Below are 20,996 nucleotides of genomic sequence, written 5' to 3'. Positions count from 1 at the left end.
AAGCCAATATAGCAATTACTTCTGAGCTGTAGCATGAGGATGTGGTACCAACCTATTGCTATTGCACTTTGCTCCTCATTATGGAGAGGGGTGAGAAGGAAACCATGAACCAGCTAGACTAAATTTCTGTACCAGGTAAAGCGGAGCAAATAGGGTAAGTCAGGAAGTGCTACTAGTATGTGGTCTCTCCCTACATGCTCCTGCATAATTTATCAGTTAAACATCCTGCCTGGATGCAGGAATTTGGATGGAAACATCCCAGAAGGTCCCTTTTTTTTGGCACAGAAAGTCACAGAATCCATGACTGACACAGAGCCCTAATATTATTAAACAGGAATTTTAGTTAGTGCTAATGCAGGCAATACTTGGTATGGGGGGTTTAGTAGATAAATGTTCTTGCACCTAGAGGCTCTGGCAAACAATTTAATGTACTCTCTCCAATATATTTAAAAACCAGTACTCACTTTCCCACTTTCTGTTGAAGGTACATGTTCTGGTATGGCCCAGAGTGTGTGTGTAAATGCTTTAAATAGTTTGAATCAGTTTAGAAAACTTATAAATGGCTAGGCTGTAACCCATACAAAGGGCTTAACACAAGTCTTGGAGATGAATCTTTGTGCCATATGCTCTGGAGCTAGAGTTGATCTGAATTCACGGAACATTGACCCACCCAGACTTGTCTAAATGCATTCAGGTGAACATGCTTTAAAAACTTATGTTTGAGGGCAAGAAACAAGATACAACCTTCCTAATTAAAAGATTTACCAACGTAGGCTTGTTTCTATCACTCTGAATTCTGTTTCAATTTTTTGATTTGCAAGTTGGAGAATGGATTTAAATTAGGACTTCTATGCATTGTTGTGGAATTTAATTTCACACATTATAGATTTTGAAACTTACTATAATCTCAGCTCAGAACTATTGTTCCGCGTCACAGTATAGTACAGTTTGCTGGTTGAATCTAATTAGGGTGTCATATCACTTGCATACAGTATGTTTCTTTGCCTAGAATGTTCTATAGTTCCTCACTTGGGAATAACACTTGACTAAATGCTTCCTGCTTTGATTGAAAATCAAATAAAAAATTGACAGCTCCTCATTAAGAGGCAAATTTCCTTCTGATTATATTAAGTATTTTTGTAAAGATAGCCAACAAATGCACAACTGTCATTTCTAGCATGACTACTAATTGAGTGTTCATCTTTTTTACTTCATCTATGTTCATATGCCAGAGCTGTAGTTCACCGCCAAACCTCAATATATAACTGCACTCCTTGGAATATATAAAACTTGTATATGGGTTTCACCTTAGATTACTTCTAGTGTTGAATTGCTTTATAACAGCTATCAAACAGTAATATTTCTAAACTCATTAGTCCTGACTAAAACCAAAATCAACTAGAGTTTAGACTTTTCTAATGTGAAATCACTGGGGTTAAAGAAATGTATCTAGGTATATTACCCAGACTTGACTGTAATTAAAATAGTTGTCTGCAGAAATGAAACTCTCACAATACTTAGTGCATTTCATTCCAGCTTGGTAGTTAAATCATATTTCACAATGATTCTTTACTGATTCCTTGTTGCTTTCATTTTAGTGTGTGTGATGTCTTTGTAGCAATTTCAGTTTGACTTTCATAGCTACTGTTTACCTTTTTTCTAAAATTTGGAAGCAATTATTAATGTTGAACTACTAGTCAGACATGCTACATGAACAATGAATCATTGGGTTAAAACCCCACATACTCTAGGGTTTTGTTTTGTGTGGTGTGTGTGTGTGTCGGGGGTAGAGTTAAACCCTTTGTAGTTTTTTCTAGATAGTGCCAACCTCTATGGCTACTGTCCAGCATTAGAAATATAAATAAATGGAAAACAGCTAAACGCAAGGCTTCTTACCTTTTGGTGTAACAACCACTCCTACTGCAAAAGCACAGAATATATTGGAGCCAGTTGAATTTTAATACTTTGTCTAGCAGTTGATTTAAACCTTCATACTATTTAAGTACAAATTACAGTAGCACCCAGAGCCTAGTGAAAAGTGCAAGTACAACACTTAAGAAGGAAAAATGAAATGCCCAACTATAAAATGGGAATAACTGGCTAGATGGTGAGACTGCTAAGAATCTAGGAGTTCTAGTGGATCAATAATTGATTGAGTCAACCATATAGAGGCAATGGCAAAAAAAAAGGCCAATTTCCTTCTGGGGTGTATTAACAGGAATGTTGAATGCAAGGCATAGAGAATTTTCCTGCCCTATTAGACACTAGTGAGGCCTCAGCCGAGGTATGGTGTCCAATTCAGGGCACCATTCTTTTAGGAAAGATGTTCGGCATATTGGATAGTTCAGAGGAGAGCAGCAAAAAAGTCAGGTTTTCTAAACCTTCTATGAGGAAAGGCTAAACTGGGCATATTTAGTCTTGAGACTTGGGAGTGCGGACCTGATATATGAAGATTTGCATTAGGGTCTGTTATAATGATTGTGATCTATTGTTTTCTGTGCCTACTGATGGTAGGATAAGTAGTAATGGGCTTAATCTGCAGCAAAGGAGATTTAAGTTAGATATTGGGGAGGGACTTTCTGGCTCTCAGGGTAGTTAGGCTCTGGAACAGGCTTGCAAGGGAAGTTCTTAAAAACCTCCAATGATGAGGATTCAAAAACAGTTGGACAAACCCTTGTGAGGGATGGTCTAGGTTTACTTGGCCCAGACTCAGTGCAGGGGACTAGACTTGATATCTCAAGGACTTTTCCAGGCCTACATTTCTGATTCTGTGCTTGGTGCCTCATTGTACTAGGTGCTATAGAACCACAGTTCCTGTTCTGAGTGCTTGCACTCTAAGACTGAATGGCACAACAAAACAGAATGGATAAAGGCTGGGGAGGCGAATGTGTCAAAGCTGATGGTTGAGTTACTCTTTTATCTGATTTGTTTATCTACAATCTCATTTAATTGTGTTCCTGCAATAGCAGTTCAAGTTCAGCCTTCTCTCCGCAGGACTAACCTAGCATGAATCTATTTTAACCTAAAATCTAGTCACATTTGTCCAGTAAGGCATCCAAGCAATTTAATGAAGTTATTTGCACTAGTTGGCCAAAGTTCACTCAATCAACTTTTTATTTTTTTAAATACAGAGAGGAAAATATGAGGTTCCAAAATGGCTTTCTGCAAGCAGTATACTGCTTCTACACCAGATGTTGCAGGTAAAGCAATTGGCTCTATCAGACCACACTTTACAGTACTGTTTCGCTACTCAAAATAGCACTGAAATATTGACACCCCCCAAAAAAGCCTAAAATACAGCCTTTTAGTTCAGAAATTTTTCAATAAAATATAACTGGTCCCTCTGCAGAATGGGTTGTTTTCATAGAACATCGCTCAAAGCATTTACTGTACGATAGTGCAGCTGTCACGTTGCTAACCTCAAAGTTGTCTTCCAGCATTTAACTTCTATACAGGAGACTGTAACCTTGCTGCATAAACTTACTGCCCAACTGTGCTATTATAGCAAGCTAAATTTATAAAACACAAATTAGCTGGGCTACTGTTAACCATGATGACTGTCAATCATCCTTTCAGCTACTGTTAATGTAGGTTTCCTTAACTGGCCTTTGTGCCCTGACTTACCTTTTTGAGGAAAGAAATAGAATCTAAAGTATCTTGTCGATTTCTCCTTGAACATTGACTGATTAGATTCTCACCGCCCATTAGGTGGATCCAAAGAAGCGAATTACAGTTAAACATCTCTTGAATCATCCATGGCTCATGCAGGATTACTCCTATGCTGTTGAGTGGCAAAGCAAATACCCAGTGAGTACACTAACTAGAAGATTACTATACCACGTAGTAACTGGAGCATAACTTCTTCCTAAATTTATTCCTTAATGGATGGCATATGGTGACAACGCAAAGACTTCTGAGGGGCAGACTTAAAGATAACTAGTTACTTAGTTCAGCAAGTAGCTGACATTGAATTCTTCAAGGTTCTCTTCCTGTCAGAATGCATATCCAAAATGACTCATGTAAATTTCTTAATCCCTATGAAGGGGAAAGACCTCATATGCTAGCTGCAGAATTTGCAATCTAGTTAATTTAAAAAATAAATACCCCCCCCCCCCCCAAAAAAAAAAAAAAAGGACCTGGTGGGTATTTTCACATCTAACTGGCAAGTTAGACTCCGAGCACTTGTGATACAAATGGATAGTTGTATGTAGTAAGGGGAAGATTTTTTTTTTTTAAATCAGGCACTTGAGTGCTGCAGAACAGTTCAGACCTACGGTATGGAGTGACTTGTGTAATGTTATGCAATTTTGTTTGTTTCCTGTAGTCTCTTGTTTGGGATAAAACCTCCCTTAAGACTTTATTGAAAATTCTCTATATCCCCTTCATCAAACACTGTACTAGCCACAGAGGTTAAGCCAGCACAAAAATGAAAATCTAGCAAAGATTAGGCTTAGGTGATAAACGGGGGAAAATATTCAGGTATGTACAGCCAGTATCCACATTTGGCCATTGGGTGTCATTGTTTCTCTATGCAAAGAGCTTCTTTACTGTACATGCAGTATCAGTTCTAACTCATAGCTGCAACATTGTACAGCTGCACGCATCTTAATAGTTTTGTTTGTTCCTTTTTAATTTGGGGAGGAATTGAAGGGCACTGCTTCATCTCCAACAAAATCACATCTCTCTAGCAGTGTCAGTTATTTACCAAGGGTCATGATGAATTTTCTATCATTGGCAATTTTTAAAATCGAGGATTGGAGGCTTTTCTAAAAGATCTGCTCTAAGAATTACTTTGGAGAAGTCCTGTTAGACAGGATGTCAGGCCAGATGATCGCAATAGTCCTGTCTGCAGATGTTGGGCTATCAAGCCAAGAGCCATCTGCCTTCATGGGAACATCCCATTCAAATGCTGATCTAAAAGATTTCACAAAGTCTGAAGCTTTCACATTACTGACTTGTTCTTGCAGCTTGGGCATCTTGATGATGACTGCATAATAGAACTCTCAGTGTTCCATAAATGCAGCAGGCAAAGTATGACTCAGTTAATTTCAGAGGTAAGTAACCTGCAACCTGAATAACTTGTAAACCTTGACATACTAACTGACTCCATACTCATTGGTTCGAGCATGAAACTTAAAGCTGTCCATTGCAGTCTGATCTATGGATTGAGTATCGATTACTTAAGAATTCCCGATTATCTTGTCCCAAGATCAGGCCGATTTATTAAAATTGCTGTTGAGTTGGGAACCCTGGTGTGCATGGTTGAAACACTCTTTAGGAACTCTTCTGTATTTTGTTAATACATTTAGCAAAGTCACAAACACTCTAACCCAGCAAGATAGAGATAATATAGAATGTACATCTGAACATCCCGTTGCAGAACAACCTGAAATGTTAGACATTGTCTTCCTCCTCACCAGTGGCCATGCTCCTGGCACTTCCCCAGGGCCAGTGTCTCTCTCTTCTCTCCCTCCTCCGCACACAGGCTAGGGTACAACTTTTATGTTATGCTCATGCCAATAATGCTTAATGCATATTCACTAGGGGTTTCTCCCATCTTCTTTATTTGTATTTCCTCACCATACTAATATTGGGGTGCCCTTTCCTATAGTAGTATATTAATGATTCCAATTTATTATCTTATGTCAACTTGTTGCAATGGCACTCTTGTGGTGTGGAGATGTTTCTAGCCTAAAATATCCAAATGCTGGTGTCTAGCTCATACTCCTGTAGTTACCTGCTGCTATGTACAAACTCCCCCCTTAAATGCTCTCTTCCCAGTTCCCCAAAACTTGGGAGTGAGCACTGAGACGTTTATTGATGCCAAAATTCATAGGCCTCAAGTCTTATGCTAACTGCCAAAGCCAGTGTCTTACAGGATACAGGCCTGTAGGTTCCTTGAGTTACTGCTAAATAAAATAAATGCCAAAGCAGTAGTTCTCAAACTTTTGTACTGGTGACCCCTTTCACATCGGAAGCCTCTGAGTGTGACCCCATCCCCGCTTATAAATTTTAAAACACTTAATATATAACACCATTCTAAATGCTGGAGGAAAAGCAGGGTTTAGGGTGGAGGCTGACAGCTCGTGACCTCTTTTCCCCGCCCCCCCCCCCCCACCATATTGAGAACCCTGTGCTAAAGCTAGCTCTGGGCTACACAAGACTGTTCTTTTAAAAGTATTACTATTTTAATTGCAAGCTCAGCTGTAGTTCTGACACTACATTTTGTGGATTTCATTTATTTTCCCCCTCTTCCCCTCATGTATCAATCAATCACTGACATCAAAGTTTTAACCAGGATCCTAGTGTCCTATTCGGAATCCCTTGAAGACCAAGGGAAACTTATGGTGGTTCTTCACCAGCTGTGACTCCATGTGCTGGGATGATTGTTTTAAAAACAATTCAATAATTTCATGGAGAACAAATTCAGAATACTATCTAAACAGGAGAATTCTCAAATGCGATGCTGAATAGGCAGAGAAGCAATGTCTTGGTGTTTGCAAATAAAATGGAAAAAGTAATGTAGCTATTCCATTCAGTAGCACAAGGAACAGGACAATGTAGATTGTGTTCATGGCTAATGTGTAGATTGTGTTCATGGCTAATGTGCATTTTTGTTGGAAGTTTTCTAGCCGAGTTCCACATATGTATAATTGTTCTGATGCTCCTAGTTTTGATGTAAGTTCTAATGAAGTGTTAGACTAGACAGTAAATACTACATGCTAAGCTATTGAATAGTGAAAATAACTAATTTAGCTACTTAGCAAACTTGAGAACCCAAATTGATGCTTAATGTTACTGCATCAAGTGGTATGCTGAAATAGCTCTTAGAGGGAATTCCAGTTCTCCAGGCAGTAGTTACAGTAGAAAGTAACTTCCTGATTGGAAACTGTGCATAGTGTGCGGCTAGTATGACACGCATCTAGGGGAATGAGAACTGCAGACTAGCATATCTATACTTGCATATCTATACTTAATGAACCTAAGGTAAACCTAATCTCTCACTCCATCCTGGGAGGTTGGCAAGGACATACCTATCTTCCAGATGGGAAAACTGACAAAACTCAATTTGTCTGAGGTCCTACACTGATTCAGTGACAACTGGAAAAGAACCAAGGTGTTCTGGCTGAAACCTTGGCCCCATTGAATTCACTGGGAGTCTTGCCATTGATTTCAACTGGGCAGGAGTTTCGCTCTGTCTCTAGCCTCTGCTATAATCTCTAGACCACATTTCCAACTTGCTTGCAGGAAGGAGGCAGAGTAATAACAAGCACAACCTGATTCTGATCTCTACACCAGTGCAACTCCATTGCAGCCTATGGAATTAGTGGGATCATACAGACCTGAAGAGTCCGTAAGAAGTAGATTGTCCTTCTCCCAAGAGAATGGGTGCTAAAAGTGTAACTTAAAGCCGTGTTTAACATGACTCTCTTAAATAGCAGCATTCTGACACATTCCTCTTGGTTTTAGTGGAAATATGACCAAATATCAGCAACATACCTCTTGCTTCAATCCAAGAAGGCTCACAGTAAGCCTGTCCGGCTATGGCTTCCCTCTCTAGCAGTAGAACACACTAGCATCGCACCATCCAGAGAACTGAAGGTAAGTTGTAGGCCTCAGTATTGTACCATGTTAATGCAGTGTTTGCTTTTGCACTGCCTTCAAAAATAAGATGCCATTAAAAAGAGACTGTATAAAATCTAAATTGCTCTGGTCTTATAACATGAAAAATATAAAGAGGACGTACTTTCAACTGCATTTTTGTCAGTTGAAATAAGCTAAGGCTGTCACTGAAAACTCTTATTTAGACATTTCCCAGCTTTATAAAGAACAGCAGTTTCAGGCAGTTTCTGCCTAAGATTCTCTTGGTACATTGTTACATTTATAAATCTGTAACTTCTTCCTGACCTAAAAACAGAGGGCACCAGTTCAGTGTTTGGGTACTGGTATAATACAGTCCTATGGGGAATGCCATGAGCAATTGGGCAGTTGCACCCACCCACAGATTGGACTGGTGCCTTTCTGTATCTGAGAGCAATTCAAAGTATGCAGTGCTAATTAGTGAAGCCCTTCATGTCCCAAGAAACCACCTCACTACTTTCTATTGCAGTCCTTGAAATAAACCGTTACAAATGGCCCTTAGATTTAAATGTCTAAAGTTGGCATGGAGTTTGAATGACTATTTTAACTTAGTTTGATTCTCTATTGATCTGACATACTTCATCTTCAGGTAGCTGTCCAGGACCTTGTATAAAGGATGATAGAAGGCTATATTCAATTTAACTTGGAGTCTGACAGCTTGTATTTTGATAATTTAGGGCCATACCAAATTCATGACCATGAAAAATGGATCACTGGCCATGAAATCTGGTCTCTTGCATGCTTTTACCCTATACTATATGGATTTCACAGGGGAAACCAGCCTTTCTCAAATTGAGGGTCTTGACCCTTCAGAGCTAGGCACCTGGCCAACAGCCACTGCTCTCTGGCCACCCAGCCCAGGAGGTGGCACCCTGCCAGAAGCAGCACAGAAGCAAAGGGTGGCAATACCATACCATGACATCTTTTCTTCTGCACTGCTGCCTTTTAGAGCTCGGCAGCTGGAGAGTGGCAACTGCTAACTGATGGCCCAGCTCTGCAAACAGCGGCGCAGAAGTAAGGGTGGCAAAAGCATACCACGCCATCCTTACTTCTGTGCTGCTGCTGGCGGTGGCTCTTCGGAGAAGGGTTCCTGGCCGACAGGCACTATGCTCCAGCTCTGAAGGCAGCATCGCTGCCAGCAGCTTTACAGAAGTGAGGATAGCAGTGCTGCAACCCTCCCTACAATAACCTTGCGATTTCTCTCCCAAAAAAGGAGCTTGGGGGGCAGGGGTCAGGACTCCTACAATTACAACACCTGTGAAATTTCAGTTTTAAATAGCTGAAATCATGAAACTTACAACTCCTGTGACCTATTGGTCGATCTTGTGTCTAACTTCTGTGTCCACCGAACAAAGTGTATTTAACTTCTTCCTGATAACTTGTTACTGCCATTTGAAACTGCAGATTCCAAAGAGTTGTGTGCTTGACTCCTTAAAGGTTAAACCTGCACTTCTGAAATTCAATTCACATGAACTCTTCCTGAGCAGTCAGTCCTACGGTTACTTATTTCATATATTTTAAAAACTCCTCTAAAAGACCATCCCAGTCTTATGCTCTGTTTAAAGTTTCTGGGCCTGTTCTGTAGTGTCCAACTCTAAATTGTTAACCCTATGTGCATATACCTACCATACCCGTGACCAGGTCAGTCGCTTTTTGACTTACTGTAGATTAAAAACCACTAAATTCCCAGCTTGAGACAGGAATGGTGGTTATAATAGACATATAAACTCCAGGGTAAAACATGCATCTATTCTAATAGTCAATTTTATATTAGGAAAACACATCTCCAGATTGTTGAGATGCACATGAAAAGGCATCATGTCAAGAACAAAAAGCAAGAGGCAGTCTTTCTATACAATTGAGGTGCAGCTGTTCCTCAAATATTGTGTTCAGGGCATCCCTTATTAAAACTGCATTGACAGCTACAAACAGGCTTGAGAGCAGGTGTCATGAAGAATAATGGAGTTAAATATATATAGTGTGTTTTGCATGGCTATAAGTGGGCATAATAGTTTGTCACTGAAAGGTATAAATTCCAAGTGTAAGATTCATTAGGATGAGGCAAGGGAGTGGGTGAACTCCAGAAGGCAACTTTCCTGACTACATCTATTACCCTGGAGACTTTTTGCCAGGATAAATTATGGAAGCCTCATTGTTTGGGATATTTAGAAGTACACTTGGCCAAACACCACCATTAACAATAAGAGCAAGCCATCAGAGATGAGCCAGATACCTCACATATCTCTTCTGTAAAACAGCCCGTTAGTTCCAGTACGATGCACTTAACTTCTCAGTTCCTCTGCACCATAAGTGCTCTACAACATACCAGCTGAAGATCTGTTGATCAGCCATTTCAGGATAGGCCTCCGACTGGAGCTGACCTACTGTCTGTGAAAATAAGCTGGCAGGACTTCCTAATTTAGAGTTTTTTTTGGTCTGGTGTCAGTGGCTTGAACATAATCAACTGTTATGACATGCAGCTTGAAGTAAACATGTCATTCTTTTGGAAAACTTAACTAAATCATACCTGGAATGACAGTCCTCTTTTCTAGTAATGCTTTTAAATTTGCCAACTGGAAATACTTGTGGTGTTTTTTTAGTGACATATAGAAGTATTTCTGTAATGGAGTGAATTTCTCCTTGTCCATCAGGTCCTGTTCAGCTATTCCTGGAGTAATGGAACATAATTTCAATTACAGAATCTGGCTACTAAATTCTTGGCTGCTGTTAACAAGTGTCTGATAAGGCCTTTATAGTAATCATCTGTGGCACATCTGGTCATATACCAGAAAGCTACACTTTGGCTTTCAACAGTAATGAAAAATCTGATCTTGGCAATATCCTTGACCACTGGCCAAAAGCCATTTGTCTCCAGACAAAACATGATTCCTTTTTATAATGGCATCCTTTCCAGCTGAGGACTGATAGATGACTTGCCATTTCATTGAGTGGTACATAACAGAACAAGGCCTTCCAATGAGTTTCTGCAATCCACAAAGGGATATATTGAAAACCATCTCCTGTCCAGTCACTCTGGATTAGAAATTTAAATATGTAGATTGTTGCAAGACTTTTACCAGTATTTCCATGCGGGGGAGGGTCCCTAAAGCTTGGAGCTAAACAGATTCAGTAGGGGGTTGGAGAAAATGCAGTTCTGGGTTGACTGACTTTATTTTTAGGTTTAGATACTAAACCTGACACTACCACATGACACTAAAGTTGTTCACACTTTGTAAAACTGGAATTTGACTTCTCTCTAACAAATGAAGGGAGAATTGATCATGGATCCTAAATATTTGATCTCAGACCATGAGGACTATTTCTGCCCCTTTACTACAAAAAGCAGTGTAAGCATCTGACATGCTGTAAAACTAAGGCACATGTGCACCAGTGCTCACTTCAATATAACTTAAGTTGCTCAGGTGTGGAAAAGCACGCCTTTTCCCCCCCCCCCCCCCCCGCCCCCAGCAATATAAGAACATGTTATACCAATCTAAGCACTGGTGTAGACAGCAATATGTCACCAGGAGACACGCTGCCACACTCAGAAAGGTGGAGTAATTATGCCTACAGGAGGGCTCTCTCCCATTGGCATAGTCAGCACTATCAGCGTAGACCTACCTTGAGTAGCATAGCATATGCCACTAGGTAAACTGAAGGTAGCCTAGCAGGAAAGTCCCCTGGAGAAAACAAATGCAGGCACTCTTTAAAAGATGCAGGCCATGACATTGGTGTAGTAATGGCAACAACTAAGGCTGCAGCGTACAGAAACATGGAAGCAAACTCTTTGTGACCTCTGGCAGTTTGAAGGAGCACATACAATTGGCAGAAAATCCTGTATGATTTGACATCAGTTGAAACTGTCTCATTTCCATCATAAAGTGAAGGTGGTTCTTCGAGTGATTGCTCATATCCATTCCAGTTAGGTGTGCGCATGCCGCGTGCATGTTCGTCGGAAAACTTTTACCCTAGCAACTCTCAGCAGGTTGGCTGGGCGCCCCCTGGAGTGGCGCCGCTATGGCACTGGATATATACCCCAGCCGACCCAGCCACCTCTCAGTTCCTTCTTACTGCCCATGTCGGTCGTTGGAACAGTGGAGCACAGCTTAGCTGACCTCCACTTCCCTAGCTACTCATAGTTTCTTGTTATATATAGTCATACTTACATTACTACTTTATAGCATAGTTAGTTTAGTAATAGTTAAGAGGGGTTCGGGGATTAGCCCCTTCCCTGCACCCGGTGCCAGGGCCCATGCCCAGCTCACCGGGTTTCAAACCGTGCTCGGCCTGCCACAAGCTGATGCCGACAGGAGATCCGCACGACTCCTGTTTGAAGTGCCTCGGGGAATCACACTTGACAGCTAAGTGCCCCATTTGCAAAGCTTTCAAGCCACAAACAAAAAAGAAGCAGGACATCAGACTTAAACAGCTCCTCATGGAGGCGGCTCTCACCCCTCCACCTTCGGCACTGAGTGCGGGTCAGTCAGGGAGCAGAAGCACCTCCTCGGCACCGGACTGCACCGGTACGGGCAAAGCCTCTCGGCACCGGATGTTGCCGGCACCGAAGTCGGCTCCACACCGCTCCCTCTCCCTGAGGTTGAGAGAGGCCAGGACTCCTGTTGCTTCGGCGGCGCCTGCACCGCAGCCAGAGAGTGCGCCTAAGTTGGATCGCGTGGCACTGACTAAGTTGGCACCGTCAATTCCAGTCCCACAAGGGCTGTCGAGTCCAGCGCCTGTTAGCTCCCTGGCGCGTGCCACGGTAATGCTCACAATACCATCCACGCTGGAGACGTTCTCAGCGGCGAGGGACCTGATCGCCTTGACAGACTTGGCACTGCCTCTACCCCCGGCACTGCCGGTGCGAGTAATAAAATCCATAGGCAAACAGACCTTGATTAGACCACCTTCTGTCGGCACAGCGAACTGGCACCGCTCACAGTTGCAGTCCCGCAGACGCTGCAGGTCCAGACGGCGCTCCCGCTCCCGAAGCCACTCACAGTCCCGGCACCGTTCCGCTCCACGGTACCGGTCAGACTTGCGACACCGGTCGGTATCCCGTTCACCGGCTCACTACTCACGGCACCGCTCCAGGCACCGTGCCTCCTGAAGCCATTCACGATGCCGAGCTTCGAGATCTCGGTCGACCTCCCTGCACTGATCTGGTCGCAGGTCCCGATCTCGCTCCCAGTACCGATATGCTTCCCGGTACCGGTCTCCAATACCTAGTGGAGTGAGGTCTGCTGGAACATCTGCCCAAGGCTTCTCCGCTCCTCCATGGCCATCCAGACACACTTCAGTGTTGTCCCACGCGGACAACTACTATGCCCAAGACTGCGATTCAGATGTGCCCACCGGAGTTTTCCAAGAAGCCCAGTCTCAGGATCCAGGCGCTCACCAGTGGTCCTTTTGGACACCTTGGGTGTACCATCAGGCCCAAGGTGCTCTGTTAGTTCTGGCCCACTCTGCTTCATCAGAACACCGAGCACCAGAGGCCACAGTTAGCCGTCCTCCTCCACCTGGGACAGAAGAAGCGCTAGTCCACCCACCGGTCTCCCCGGTACCGCTGCAGCAGGAACCAGTGCAAGAGCAAGAGGCCATACAGGACCTGCTCGTCCCCAGCATTTCCTCTTCTTCCTTTCCAGATGAGGCGGTGGCAGGAACTTCCTCCTCGAGGCTGCCTCCAATAGACCTAAGAGCCCATCAGGACCTCCTCAGGAGGATAGCGCTCAACATGAACCTCCAGGTGGAGGAGGTCCCGGAGGTTGAGGACCCTGTAGTGAGCATCCTGTCAGCGGATACCCCCACTAGGAGGCTTTGCTCTTCATCAGGACCATCCAGGCCAATGCCGACACCTTATGGCAGTCCCCAGCCTCCATCCCCCCTACGGCAAAGGGGGTTGAGCGTAAATACATGGTACCCTCTCGGGGGTACGAGTATCTGTATGTCCATCATCCTCCCTGCTCACTAGTTGTCCAATCAGTCAACGAGAGGGAGCACCATGGCCAACAGGCGCCAGCCCCAAAGTCAAAGGAGGCTAGGCGAATAGACCTACTCGGCCGCAAGGTGTATTCGTCAAGCACCCTACAGCTCCAGGTGGTAAATCAGCAGGCTCTACTGAGCCAATATAACTACAACACCTGGGCAGAGGTGGGTAGATTCACAGAACTACTCCTGCCAGGAATTCGCTGCTTTCTTGAAGGAAGGGAGAAAGGTGGCCAGAACCTCCCTCCAGGCTTCGCTAGATGCGGCCGACTCGGCAGCCAGAACTCTGGCCTCCGGTATCACCATGAGACGCATCTCATGGCTACAGGTCTCCAACCTCCTGCCAGAGCTAAAATATACCATCCAGGACTTACCCTTTGATGGTAAGGGTCTGTTCTCAGAGAAGACTGACCCCAGGCTACAAAGCTTGAAAGACAATAGTCATCATGCGCTCTCTGGGCATGCATACACCTGTGACCCAGCGCAGACCTTTCTGTCCCCAGACTCACCGCCCGTACTTTGTGCCTAGACACAGGCAAGACTTTGGCAGATGGTGCGGGCGGGGTGGGCGTAGACGCCAGTCAGGACCCCAAGGGGGCCAAAACCACGGTCCCTCGAAACCACCAGTGGGACCAAAGTCCACCTTTTGAAGGTACGCCTGAGGACAGCATACCAGTTTCAGGCCAGGATCCCTTTCCTCCCTTCTCCAACTGCCTCTCCTACTTCCTCCCAGCGTGGTCCCAATTGACCTCAGACCTCTGGGTCCTACGCACAGTGAAACAAGGATACCACCTCCAGTTTGTTTCAACCCCGCCTTCCCACCCTCCAACCCAGTACCTCTTCAGGGACCTCTCTCACAAGCAATTCCTCCTACAAGAGGTGCAGACGCTCTTGCCATAGGAGCAATAGAGGAGGTACCAAACGACAAAAAGGGCAAAAGGTTTTACTCCCGTTACTTTCTGATCCCCAAGTTGAAAGGAGGCCTCAGGCCCATCCTAGACCTGCGAGGCCTCAACAAGTTCATGATAAAGTTGAAGTTCCGCATGGTCTCCCTGGGGACCATTATACCGTCCTTGGATTCTGGAGACTGGTATGCTGCCCTCGATATGAAGGACGTGTACTTTCACATCGCTGTTTTTCCTCCGCACAGGAGGTATCTTCGCTTTGTAGCCAACCGTCAGCATTTTCAGTTTACGGTCCTTCCCTTTGGCCTCTCCACGGCCCCAAGGGTGTTTACAAAGTGTATGGCCATAGTCGCCGCACACCTCCGCCGACGTCAGATACACGCATTCCCCTATCTGGACGACTGGCTCATCAGCGAGACCTCCGAGACACAAGTCACACAACATGTAGGCATTGTCACGAACCTATTTACACGCTTAGGCCTGATGATCAATATGGAGAAATCCACACTGGTCCCCACACAAAGGCTAGACTTCATAGGAGCGACCCTGGACTCCAATCTAGCCAAGGCCTACTCACCTCAGCCACGGTTTCAGGCAATGGCAACAATCATCTGAGGTCTACAGAACTTCCCAATGACCTCGGCTCTCACCTGTCTCGGTCTCCTAGGTCACATGGCTGCCTGCACATATGTGACCAAATATGCCCGGCTCCGCCTTCGCCCTCTCCAAACGTGGCTCAATTTGGTATACCGTCCGGGCAGGGACCCAATAGACACAATAATCACCATTCCCCCAAGCACCCTACGCTCCCTAGACTGGTGGCTAACCCCCTCCCTGGTATGTGCAGGACTACCGTTCCATCTGCCCCAACCCTCACTGTCCCTGACGACAGACGTGTCATCTCTTGGATGGGGGGCTCATCTCTGACACCTTCGTACTCAGGGCCTCTGGTCATCGCAGGAACTGGCGCTTCACATAAATGTCCGAGAGCTGAGAGCGGTCCACCTGGCATGCCAGACATTCCAGCAGCATCTACACGCCCATTGCGTCTCAATGTTTACAGACAACACAACGGCCATGTATTATATAAACAAACAGGGAGGGACTTGATTTCCCCCCCCTCCCCTCCCCCGTCAGGAGGCCATCCAACTCTGGGACTTCGGCATAGCCCACTCAGTAGACCTGGTAGCGTCCTTTCTCCCAGGGGTTCGGAACACTCTGGCAGATCAACTGAGCAGATCCTTCTTGTGTCACAAATGGTCGATAAGGCCAGATGTTGTTCATTCAGTCTTCCAGAAGTGGGGTTTTCACCACATAGACCTATTCGCCTCGTGCGCAAACAGGAAATGCCAAACGTTCTGCTCCTTCCAAGGTCTTTCACCAGGATCGATCTCAGGTGCATTCCTAATGTTGTAGAAGCACCGACTGCTCTATGCCTTCCCACCGTTCCCGCTGGTCCACAAGGTCCTGATAAAACTCCGCGGGGACAGAGCGCACCTGATCATGATCGTGCCAGCATGGCCCAGACAACACTGGTACACCACACTGCTCAACCTGTCCATAGCCAGCCCAATTACCCTGCCACTCCACCCAGACCTCATAACGCAGGACCATGGCAGTCTCCGCCACCTGGCCCTGCAGGCCATTCACCTCACGGCGTGGCTACTGCATGACTAAACAAGTCGGAGTTACGCTGCTCCGCTTCTGTACAACATGTACTCCTGAGTAGCAGAAAGCCTTCCACTCGGTCAACGTATCTGGCCAAGTGGAAACGTTTCTCCTGCTGGTGTGAAACGCCGAATGCTACTCCCTCTGAGGTCTCGATCCCCACCATCTTGGACTACCTCTGGTCGCTTAAGCAGCAAGACCTGGCGGTATCTTCTTTGAGGGTGCACTTGGCGGCCATCTCCACATTCCACCCAGGAAAGAGTGGCCACTCTGTGTTTTCTCACCCTATAGTTACTAGATTTCTCAAGGGCCTGGAGCACCTCTACCCCCAGGTACGCCACCCTGCCCTTACCTGGGACCTCAACCTAGTCCTAAGTAGACTTATGCTCCCACCATTCGAGCCTTTGGCAACTTGCTCGCTGCTATACCTGTCTTGGAAGACAGTTTTCCTAGTAGCCATTACATCGGCCAGACGAGTCTCCAAGCTTAGGGCTCTTACAGTGGAGCCACCGTATACTGTCTTTCACAAGGATAAGGTACAGTTGCAACCACATCCATCGTTCCTCCCTAAAGTGGTATCAGCCTTCCATACCAATCAGGACATCTTCCTTCCAGTATTCTTCCCGAAGCCTCATTCATCGCGACGGGAACAGCAGTTGCACTCCTTAGATGTCCATAGGGCGCTCGCTTTTTATATCGATCGGACGAAGCCCTTCCGTAAATCCCCCCCCCCCCAACTCTTCGTTGCAGTGGCTGACCAGATGAAGGGCCTACCTGTCTCCTTCCAGAGGATCTCCTCTTGGGTGACGGCATGCATCTGCATGTGCTATGACTTGGCTCATGTTCCCTCAGGCCATCTCACCACACATTCTACCAGAGCTCAGGCTTCATCAGCCGCCTTCCTGGCCCATGTACCAAATCAGGAAATAAGTCGCGCAGCTACCTGGTCCTCAGTCCACACCTTTGCTTCACATTATGCTCTGGTCCAACAATCTAGAGATGATGCAGCCTTTCGCTCAGCGGTTCTGCACTCTGCCACATCTCACTCCGACCCCACCGCCTAGGTAAGGCTTGGGAATCATCTAACTGGAATGGATATCAGCAATCACTCGAAGAAGAAAAGATGGTTACTCACCTTTGTAATTGTTGTTCTTCGAGATGTGTTGCTCATATCCATTCCAGTTAAGTGTGCGCACGCCGCGTGCACATTCGTTGGAAAACTTTTTTACCCTAGCAACACTCGGCGGGTCGGCTGGGCGCCCCCTGGAGTGGCGCCGCTATGGCACCGGATATATACTCCAGCCGACCCAGCCACCTCTCAGTTCCTTCTTGCTAGCTACTCAGATAGTGGGGAAGGAGGGTGGGTTTTGGAATGGATATGAGCAACACATCTTGAAGAACAACAGTTGCAAAGGTGAGTAATTGTCTTTTTTTTTTTTTTTTTCTTTTTTTTTCCTTTGCTGATGCACTTTGCTTTAAATGGTTGACTTCCCATAACTCTTTGTTCCAAGGTATCATATGTGATATGGCTTTAACCAGCAGTTTCCCATATTCTTTTTCCTTTTTGGTTTGTATATATTTTGCATCTCCTCATGGGACCACTTTTGTAGTGTTAGCTAGTGTGGCAGCAAACTAAGGAGCTTGCATGTAGAAATCAATGACAGGTATTGCATTTTTCTGCACTTGATGCATAGGCTCCTTGTGTTTAATAATGCTTTCAGTATAATGTCAATCTACTGATATTGTTTATTAAAATTTTCACTGCAGACTTAGCCCTCCAAACATGATTTTTAGATGACAAGTGTCCTGAATGAGAACTTCCCGTGAGATACTGCCCATAACTAGAAACTCTAAAGAGCAATGCTATAACTATTAAAACTAACTCAAAGTAATGAAGATCTTTTCTGATGAAAGTTTTCACTTAATGTCTCATTGGAATCTCCTTTTTCTTTTTAAACAGTCTAAAAAGAATCTGACTTACGAAGATGTGGAAGACTGTAGGGAAATTCCCTGTGCATTTGGATCTATGGAATTTTCAGATGACGCGCTTTATGAGGAATCTCCATTTGCAGGCTTCGCTCTATATACACCCAAAACAAAGCAGGTGCTTGAAGAATTACAATGATTTCCTAAAACAGTTGCTCTTAATTCAAGAAAATCTGCCTCTTTGACTTTTTTTTTTAATGCACACTGCATTTATGTTTAAGTATCTATGCTTAGTGCTGCATAAGATAGTCCCTGGTCAGAAGATCTTACAAATTAAGACAGAACCAAGAGCCTTTTGGTTGTCAGATGGCTGTTACCATAAACTGTAAACCTTTTTTCTAGCTTGTGGGTCCTCATTTAGTTGGATGAGGAGATGCAGGGGACTTGATGCTCACCTTGTGTGTAGGAGCAGTGCAGAAGAAGAAACAGAAGTGGGGAAGGCTGCAAAGGGGATGGTGAGGCTGACATTGGCAGTGAGGATGTGCCCAAAGACTGGACGGGGGGAGCAGCCATGGTCTCGGCCCCTCCTCCCCGCCCCACACGCTTAGGTTAGTGGAAGCGCCTCTAATGAGGACGCACACCACTGACAGGAGAAGGATAGTGTGGACATCAACCACTGCAGTGGTTGTAAGTAGACTTAACATAAATAGACTTATGGGCATGTTTACACTAAAAACTTAACTACTTTGTGGATGAGCTGAAGAGAAGTGATCTGGGGTTGGGAGACTAGGGCAAGAAGCTGAAAGAACTAAGGAGGATTAGCGCACAGGGTAGAAAGAGCTTAATTTTTGTTCAGGGAGAGAATAAGTAGTGACTTTAGATGTGTGGGCCCAGAGGAAGAAGTCTGGAGCACTGGGCTGCATGTGAAGCTATGTTGACCTGACCCTTGTAATATATCCTGTGTATGGCCAGTATACTGGCAATATTTAACTTTTTTTGTCCAGAGTTAATTCACCATCACTCTCCCTTACTTAATCAAATTTCTTGTAGCATTCAAAGCATCAGACACCATTGGATAGTGTAGAATTTACACCACCTCCATCTCCAGTGGCAAGAAGAGCAGCATCAAAGAAAAATGAAAACAAAGAGAATTCTGACTTGGCATTTACTATCAAGAATGAAGAGCCGTTTGTGCTTCCTGCACCGAAGACTCCTCTTAGTAAGAGCCAGAAGGAGAAGAGGATGCAAACCACACCAAATCAAGCACTTCCCTCCACAGGTGTTGTCTTACTCTAGACTTCCACAGGCTATGTATGCGTGATGCTCAGGGTTTGTATAGCTGAAAACGTTCTACTCTAGCTAAAACGTATACCTACAAGAGTTCCTAGATCGCTTATTCCATCTTGTGATCCTAGACTATACAATACTCACCAGCCCACTCCTCTTGCTGTAAGAGGTTAGACCACACTACACAGAGGCAATGCATCTTAGTGGTACTGTTAGCTTACTATGAGCTGCTTTACATGTCCCTTCTGAAGAGTTTCCACTGTGTATACTCACAACTGACTGGCATGTCACAACTTAGATAATAGAACAATGTGAAATGCAATCTCCCTTCCCTTCTTTGTTGCCTCAGGATAACTGTTTTTAATGGAGACAGGAGTATTTCCAATAAGTCCTCTGCCTGTGCTTCAAATCACTCCTTTGGTTTACAAAAATACATCAGTTTCCTTCCTTTTCCCCCATTTCATCTTCCTTTCAGATTCTTATGCACTAGCAAATGTCAGCATGTGAAATCCAAACATTGGAATGAAGACATTTCATACACTAGACTAGTCAACAATTTAAAACCTCCGTTCTTTCTGGAGTTGTACTCCTAGGGCTTTCTTCAAAGCAGTCTTCCCAAAGCTTTCCACCCCAACTAGTCTACAGATCAGCCCAATGGGGTAATGGGAGCAAATGACCTAACCAGAGTTCAGATGTAGCTTTATAACTTAACAAGCTATAAGCTGGGATTGCCTGTGAGCAGGGAACTGGCCTCTCGCCCAGGAGGTCTCTTTGTTTCCTATTGCATCCATACAAATTATAGAGCTTGCCTTCCTCTTCAACCTACTAGAAACATTTGCATTTTTGCCCGTTGATGCTGTACAATTTGTTTGCAAAGATCCAAAAAGATTCCCTTTGTAGTAGTAGGTGTAACAAGGTATTTAAAACAGGTGAATGTGCTGCTCCATATTGTGCAATGGAATCCAATTCAGAAACACCTTTGTAGCACTCGCTACAGGCTTTCAAGGATTTCCAGTTGGCAAAGAATCTTGACTCAGTGCTCAAGCAGAACATCCTCGTTTTAACAGTATTTCAGACCTTAATTTTATACTGACTTGATTGTACCCAAAGGCAAGAGTGATGGATAGTAACTAATCTGTGTATGGTTTACTTTTTGCTGAGCTTTCTGTGGAAACATAAGTAGCGTAAGGTCTGGAAAAAGAACCAGAGTGATTCTGCTAACCTGAAACCAAAATGTTGTTAAGGCAAAAGTTTTTTTTGCAGAAATTGAAAATACTTCTATTTTAGAAAGAGGAAATACTAATACTCCGTTATAAAGACTGAAGCTGAGATAGATACTTAAGGCAGTGCATGGCATCGTGCCACATTTATAATGCTTGACCTCAAAAGTTAAAGATGGTTTCTCATGATTCTATGTGTATGTATAACAAAGTAGCCTTTACCTGATTAAAGTTTGAGGATTCACTAATGCACCATATACTTCATTTAAATGATTTTGATTATGGCAAGGTTAGGCCTTATCACAGGTTGCCATAATTTCAAATTTGATTTTGAACAGCTGTATTTTTTATATTTAAAATATTTAAT

At 44.3% G+C, this 20,996-nt stretch overlaps 1 protein-coding gene across 4 annotated transcripts in view; it reads left to right on the top strand.

Annotated features, from left to right (window-relative positions):
• Positions 1 to 20,996, top strand: part of MELK (maternal embryonic leucine zipper kinase) — a 50,793-nt gene that overhangs the window by 16,726 nt on the left and 13,071 nt on the right. For all 4 annotated transcript variants that reach the window (XM_050943099.1, XM_050943100.1, XM_050943097.1 and 1 more), the window contains 6 exons: positions 3,132 to 3,200; positions 3,709 to 3,807; positions 4,968 to 5,054; positions 7,471 to 7,602; positions 18,157 to 18,300; positions 19,173 to 19,401. In XM_050943099.1, the coding sequence (XP_050799056.1) occupies positions 3,132 to 3,200; positions 3,709 to 3,807; positions 4,968 to 5,054; positions 7,471 to 7,602; positions 18,157 to 18,300; positions 19,173 to 19,401 (760 nt within the window). The remainder of the gene's footprint in view (positions 1 to 3,131; positions 3,201 to 3,708; positions 3,808 to 4,967; positions 5,055 to 7,470; positions 7,603 to 18,156; positions 18,301 to 19,172; positions 19,402 to 20,996) is intronic.

Source organism: Gopherus flavomarginatus, chromosome 3 (genome assembly GCF_025201925.1).
Source record: "Gopherus flavomarginatus isolate rGopFla2 chromosome 3, rGopFla2.mat.asm, whole genome shotgun sequence".
NCBI classification, from domain to species: domain Eukaryota; kingdom Metazoa; phylum Chordata; order Testudines; family Testudinidae; genus Gopherus; species Gopherus flavomarginatus.
Note: the sequence above shows the minus strand (reverse complement) of the source record. Positions and strands in the feature narration are given on the sequence as shown.